This window comes from Indicator indicator, chromosome 6, assembly GCF_027791375.1.
Source record: "Indicator indicator isolate 239-I01 chromosome 6, UM_Iind_1.1, whole genome shotgun sequence".
Taxonomy (NCBI): Eukaryota; Metazoa; Chordata; class Aves; order Piciformes; family Indicatoridae; genus Indicator; species Indicator indicator.
Genome location: NC_072015.1, coordinates 32,111,152 through 32,118,509, shown reverse-complemented (window position 1 = coordinate 32,118,509; position 7,358 = coordinate 32,111,152). Strand labels below are relative to the sequence as shown.

Below are 7,358 nucleotides of genomic sequence, written 5' to 3'. Positions count from 1 at the left end.
TCTTTTGTTTTTTCCTTATGTACTTATTTAGTCATTGGGAAAGGCACAGAAATGCTATTACAGTTCTCAGAGGGTTAAAACTTGACACTACCAGGTTCTGTGACCTTTATTGTCATGGCAACTTTGTAATTTTAGGATGTCTCTTTATCATTGTTCTTTGTGTCTTTCTTTACGGCTAAATTAATGTCTCTCAATAGTGTCTCCCACTATATTCTACAAAAGATAGCTTAACATCAAGGACAGATGTTGAAAATAAAGGTCAGACTTTGACTCACAAAAAAATAAAAACAGAAACAAAAAATAATCATGCACAGATCAGACAAAGAGCATATAAATATAACTACAAAATAAGTGTAAGAAAAACCAAGGTCCAGATAGGCAGTTCAGCAACAAAAGTAAGACTGATTTCAGAGGCTCAGGTCAGGCCTAGTGCAGTACTATGAAGAAGTTTAGTGCAATGTTCCTGTGGTCACTTGCATACCTGGCTGCTTACCTGGACGCTATTGTTTTTCTAACTCAGTTACATAGATCAGATGGTCCTCTGGGGACTTGCCATGTGTTTTACTAAGGTGCAGTTTGACTGCATGCTTGCTTGCAAAAGTTCGGTTACAGAGCTTACACTGGAATGTGGAGCCCAAGTCCTCCTCGGCAATTCCAAGTGAGCCCAAAGTCTTGTTTGCGAGGACTTTTGAAACATTCTGCTGTTCTTGAATCTGATTAAGTGGTAACTTTGACAGATCCTTCAAGCTAAACCCTAGGTGCGTCTCTAAGTGACTTATATATGTAGAAGCAGTCCTGAACTGAGAGGCACAATCATTGCAAAAGAAAACAGGATGTCCTGTGTCTAAGTTCTTTAAAAATTTAGTTCCACCTGTCCTCCTTAACTGATACTTCACATTGGCCAGCCAGTGGCTAATTGTGGTCATGGAAAGACCAGTAAACTTAGAGATGTGTACCCGCTCTTGTGGACCTAGGTCCGACATAATGTATTTGCCTTCTGGGGTCTCCCTCAAGCTGGAAGCAAACTGAGCTTGAAGGATCAGAAGATGCTGAGGGTTCCAGTTGGACTGTCTGCCCTTCCTCTTGTGTACTGGTGACAGTTCATCCAGAGCTTCCTCAAAACTGCTCCCATCAGCATCAGACTTCTCTGACACGGTAGATGGAGTTGAAGACTTGGGTGTCAAACGCCCTGTGAGGTTCTTCACCATATCGGAAATATCCAACAGGGCACTCTCCCTTAGTGGGGACGAGGCAGAGTCAGCCACACTGGAAACAAGAGGTTTATTTTTGGACTTGGTTAAATCAATAGGTTGATCACTGTTCTCATAGTAATACCGGTCAATAGCATCAGCCTGCTTGACTGGAGTGGTTGGGTAAATGGGTTTGTCCAACATGCTGTTGCTAATTTTGTACAGCATGGCCAAAGGGTCCAGAGAGGGGCTTACCGGCTTAGAAATTTTGCCTAAGTGGGTGTTCATAATGGACTGCAAAGCGCTCAGTGGATTAATGAAGGATGGCTCAGGTGAATGATCTGTGATGATTCCTAAATTGTTACAGCCGTTTGCAACTTTTGTTTTAAGTGGCTCTGTACCATTTGGCGTATGTGCTTCTGCTGGACTATCCTTTTTGACCTTCTGAACTTCTGTCTCTGAACTCTTCTTCTGCTGCTGTTTGTTATTTATTTCTTCTGCTTTTGGGAAGTCCTTATTTTCTTTAGCAGCAGGTGACATGGGCTTGACTGGAGAACTCTTCTCTTTCTCCAAAGGCTTTTCTTCCTTTTTAATGTTGATTTTACCTGTAACTTTCTCCACTAGTTCTTCCATAGCAGACACGTTGCTCTTGTGAGGTGGGGGGGTGAGACTGCCTGGGGAATGGATGAGTGCGTTGTGTTCTGATGACAGCGATTTTACACTGCTTGCATAAGACGGCTGCATTTGAATGCTCTGCACTGCAGGCTGAAGGGGTTTGACTGTTCCTGGGAGCTGGTAAGCTGCATGAATACTGGGATACCCTCCCCAGGAAGGGGCTCCATTCTGAGCTTTGCTGATAGCCGTTGTCACTGTGTTCTCCAGGGATTTCAATATGTCTATTCCACCTTTAGGACTATCATCTAGGTCCTCCTCTCTGAGGTACTGATACAAAGTCGTTGGCTCAAATTTCTCTGTAGAGTCCTCATTCTCTTCTTTAATCTTTTTCTCTGTTTCGCTGACCACCACCTTTTCCTTCTCTAGATCTTTCTTTTCCTCTGAGTTTGTGGAGCCCACTGGGGAATCAGGCTGCTTTTTAATGTTGGAGGCTGGTAGCCTCGTGTGGGTGGTGGGTGGAAGAGGTATAGATTGTATCTTCTCCTCCACCACAGGGTCCAATACTAGCTGTTTGCCTTTTTTGGAAGCAGAATTGGTCACCTTCAAGAAATGGCCGGTGACCATCATGTGAGCAGTGAGCTGCTGCAAAGTGTCATGGGAACTGCCACATTCCATGCACTTCAGTATTTGGGCTTTGCGTGCCTCAAACTGCCAAGTGTAGCTAGCACCATTTTGATAGCCATAACGGTTATTTGGAGTCACATACGGGTTGGCAGTTTTCTGATCCTTTGCAGACTCACCCAGTGAAGCTTCTGCAGTGATCCCTGTTGGCTCAGGTGAACAAGGTGAAGCTAAGTCCTGAAGTGCTCGCTTTTTGGTAGAAGGGACCAATTTAGTGATGGCTGGTACTGGCTCCTTCAGAGGCACTTTCTGGTAATGCTTTGTTTTTATCATATGGACACTGAGGTCTTGCAAAGACTCAAACGAATGCCCACAGTACATGCACTTCAGCACTTTCTGGGCATCCTCTTTGCCTTCCATTTCCATAAGGGATCGTTTCCTAGGCTTTGACCACCGTTTCGTCTTATCAGCTTCTTTATCTCTGTTGTCGTCACGGTAATGTCCGGTTTCATTCATGTGCACTGTTAGCTCCACCAGCGTGTCATAGGCTGCACTGCAGTCTTTGCATCGGAACTTGCTAGCACCGGTGAACACAGACCCATAGAGTTTATTGTTTTGCCGGTAAAGCTGTACTGTGCTGAAAAGGCTGGGCTCGGGGAGAAGTCCATATGACGAGGTCTGCTGCAAAGTTTTAGCCAATGCAGCTTGATGCCAGTCATAACCCGAGCCACCGCTGCTACTGTTACTGTTACTAGTGTTACTGGTAGTTGTACTGGTGCTAGAGTTGGTACTGGTAGTACTAGTAGTACTCTGGGGATTGGCATTGGTGTCTGTACTGGTGGTGTTTTCATTCTGGCTGTTTCCGTTGTTGCTGGTGGTTGGATTGGATTTCTTTAAGTCCAAAGCTAAACTGGACCAGCAAGTCTCTGAAAGCAAATTTGCATACACAGCTTTTATTTGTGCCAAGCTGTCCTGTGGATAGGAAACATTGTCTGTGCACTGAGGATCCTCTTTCTCTTCTTTAGAGGAAGTGCTTTTGAATTGGGCTAGCTGATCACTGTTTTCACTAAACGGCGAACCATAGCCTGCATCCTGATTAGTTGCAGTGCTGACTGGGGAATTCTGGTAGCTTTGAGCCTCTTTGATCTCTGCTTCTTCATTGCACAAATACTCATTCTCCTGGATGTCCAGAGACAGCCCATCATCTTCCACGCTGTCTTCATCTATTTCTGCTGCTTTCAGTTCCTCCTCAGGAACATATGCTAAAATACAGGAGGGGAGACAGTGGGGGAAAAAAAAGACAAAGTTATCGAACACACACAGAGTTTACATCATTGCTGTCTACTAAAAGCAGTAACCATAAAGACAAATTCTGAAGATATATCCAGAAACCAAACTCGCCATCACTCACACACTCCACCTATAAATCCACACATACTGTCCTGCTTACAATTTGATATCAGTGCTACCTAAGAATAAACTTTTGACTTCAGTAGTAAATTATGGGCCAGGACCACAGTAGATACCCTAACATCAAAACCAAGATCAAACAAAGGGCCTGCTAAACCAGTTTTTATCAGCTTAAAAAATGGCCTGGCACTGAGCTGTATTTACTGCATTAGGCATGTGCAACATGTTGCAGGTGATATTCACCCCTCAGATCTAGGCACTCAGAAGCACTGGTTTGACCAACTCCATCTCATCCATGTTGTCTTTTCTGGCAAAGTGGCTTTAGGTACAGATTCAAGGGCCATTTCTGTGTCACTGACACCTGAATCCAATGGAGCTAATTGTGTCAGGCCAGCAAATGCCAGGGTCTTCTGATGACTGGCTGTACTGGGTCTACTTGAGAGCAGAACAGCTTCCATTTTCACAAGGTCAAAGGGAAGCAAGACTGTGTTTTTTTTTCTGAAATGGCCAAGATGTGCTTTGCCTCCTGTTATGATCTGATGTGGGTCCTGCATTTACCATTTGGAAAACAGCAGTCAGAAACTACAAAGTCAATGTTAGAGATTAATTTTTAAAAGCAACAATCAAAAAAATTGAGACCTCTATCCCAGCCTGATTACTGCCTTATAGTAAATAGAAAACTTTGCTATTGTATTGCTACCTGGTGAAACTATACAATCTTAGAAAACTATGTGTTTTTCCATATCAAACTATTTTTTAAACTAGCAAATGTGATATTCATGAGCAGATGGCCATTACATCAAAACACATTTACTCCAAGGGCCCAATTCACAGAAGTGGCTTACATGTACCTAAGTGATAAATGTATACTTTCATTGCAAAGCAGAAAACATACTCGTATGCATTTCCCTCCAGTTTTGTGAAAGAAGCTTAAAAAAAAAATCACAATGATAATGGAAGGTAGATCATTTATAAGCATGTCAAGGTAGAAAACACAGACTGTGAAGAATTTTCTGTAATCGAATATAAAAATGCTCCTTGTCAAGTGAACTTTGCAGCAAGTGATGATGAAACGTGGCCTCTGTCCTTCCATGGTACAATACTGAAAGCAAGCCAGAAAAAAGAGGCACTTCTGCTCCTATGTGATATGAAGAAAATACTTATTATGCTAACAAAGCTGAGGTCTTCTTCAATTGCAGGGAAAAAAAGTACAAGTCAAGTGTTTTTTTTGTACACAGTTTTTAACACATTCTGAAACTTCTTTCCTGTAAAATAAAAAGAATCTTCTCTCATTACAATATGAACACACTTTGAAACATTTTATTTATTTTGGTTTTAAGAAAAGTACTATTATGGCTAGTATTGCATTCACCTTTGAAAGTCAGTCTTGATGCATCTCCTCACTATTTCACTCTGATCATTTAAGACAGAGTACGAAAGTAGTCCACCTAGTAGTGCTGAACCTCAAGATGCCCATCATATCTTTCATCTGTCCTTTAAGTGTCACGTGTTTTTAGAAGATAAGTTGATCATTTGTTTTTTAAAAGAGTGTTACAGATTTCCTAACAGATGTGTCAGCCTTAGGTGTTTACCAATGCATTTTATATGTCTGGAGAGTATCAAGCACAATAGGAGTCACTACAGAAATAATCTTGGAGCCAAAAGCCAAGAAGATGCCAGAATAGCATTAGAAAAATAAGGGGGAGGGGAGGGGAAAGGGGAGAGGAAGGAAATCTTTAAAATGCATTTAGTCCATAAAATAAAGAATAAAATACAGAAATAGTAGAATTACTAAGTCAGTCAGTCACCTGCTGCTGCTGAAAACCTCTGCAGGTGTCTGAACATGGTAGTACCATTGCAGGTCTGACTTCTAAGCATGAAATTCACTCCCACAACTACAGTCTAAGATCTTAGTTCTCTCATTAAACATACCTGTTTTCAGTAATTTCTAACATAAAAAGACAAATAAGAACAATTAGACAAACTAAAGAGCAATTATAGAAGAATATGACTTTTGATTCTGAAATTACTTTTAAATAATAATTGAAAAACAAACAGGCAAACAAAACTACAACAACAAAATGACACAAATAGCACAAAAAACCCCCAAAAAACAAAAAACTGAGACCTAAAAAAGAAACCCTGAGACCCTGTCCTATAAAAATGGACAGTTACCACCTGGCATTTAAAAAAGCCAACAGCACTTAGTAATGATCAGCAGGTAGTTGCCACGTGGAAGCTGAAAACTGAGGAGTTCCTCATTCTAAGCACTTATGAACAGCTATCTTCTTACCAACCTCAGGGGAATTTTCACATCACAGTATTTTTAATAAATAGATGTGAGAAATTGTTTTAAGATGCCGGAAGTCGCTATAGCTGATACAACATTTTGTAAGAATCCACTTGAATTATCTGTTTATGTCTTTACTTAATTCTAAATTCCATAAGTATATATTTTAAATTGCTAAATATAGCCATCTAACTATCTGCTTAAGTAGAAAGTCTAGTTGAGCCACTGCCTTATCTTTTATTTTCCTTTATTTATTTATTTATGACAGCCTGTTATCTCTGTTCTCGTACTTTTGCACTTTACCATAAAAATAAAAGGAGCTAAACCACACAAGAAGCATTTAAACTACATGAAAGGTCAGTGTTAAACTGTCAAAGCAAAGAAACTGAGTGTTAGGGTGAAATATCCATCTTTCACTTATTTTCCTAGTCTTAGGTTCTGCTGAGACTACTATATGATCAAATTCACTCCCTTACCAATATTTACTGTAGCATGGGATTTAAGAATGTACAGTTGGCAGGACTCTGATTTTCTATGATTTCAGAATTTTAAGCCAGATTCTGAAAAACCCTGAATTTACAAGATGTGCACTCCCACTTGTCTGTACAGTTATCTGAAAACACACAAAGAAATAACGCTTCTTAAACAAGAAGAAATTTATCCAAAATGTTTAGGTTCTACCGCTGCAATCACAAAGATTTTATTTAACTCCTTTAGTTACCACTGGATACACATAATACCTTTCCATTCAAGACTACTAATGTTTGTAAAATGAATAGCAGCATAATCAACATATGGTATCTGGCAAGGTCAGTGCAATCTCTAACTGAAAGGGTTTCCACTAGAGCTAATTCAGCAGCACACGAAATCAAGAATGGTAATTTTTAAAAGCATGTTATGTTTTACTAAAATTCGCACAGAAATGTGACAAATAAGCAAGCTGGAGAATTTTAAACATAGCAAAAATATTCCTATTATAATTACTTGGAGAGTCAAGTAATATTATTCTATGTCAAATAAAAGCATGAGATGTTCGGATTCTCCCCCTAAATTATAATGAGTAGATCAACAGAGAGACAGGTTTCAGAGAGTGTATCTTTCTGTGACTGAGCAACTCTCAGCAATCTTCTCCCCACATTGCCGCATCTGCAAAGACACTGCTGCTTTACACGTGTCCTGAAACCACACAAAAATACCAAAAGCACATATAAGCAGTGATCCTCCTCAAGAAA

General features: G+C 40.3%; 1 protein-coding gene across 1 annotated transcript; it reads right to left on the bottom strand.

Annotated features, from left to right (window-relative positions):
- Positions 1-500: 500 nt before the first annotated feature.
- TSHZ1 (teashirt zinc finger homeobox 1) lies at positions 501-3,787 on the bottom strand. The gene is given in 2 exon segments (XM_054381831.1): positions 501-3,707; positions 3,710-3,787. Coding segments are annotated over 2 exon segments (3,285 nt in total).
- Positions 3,788-7,358: the final 3,571 nt, after the last annotated feature.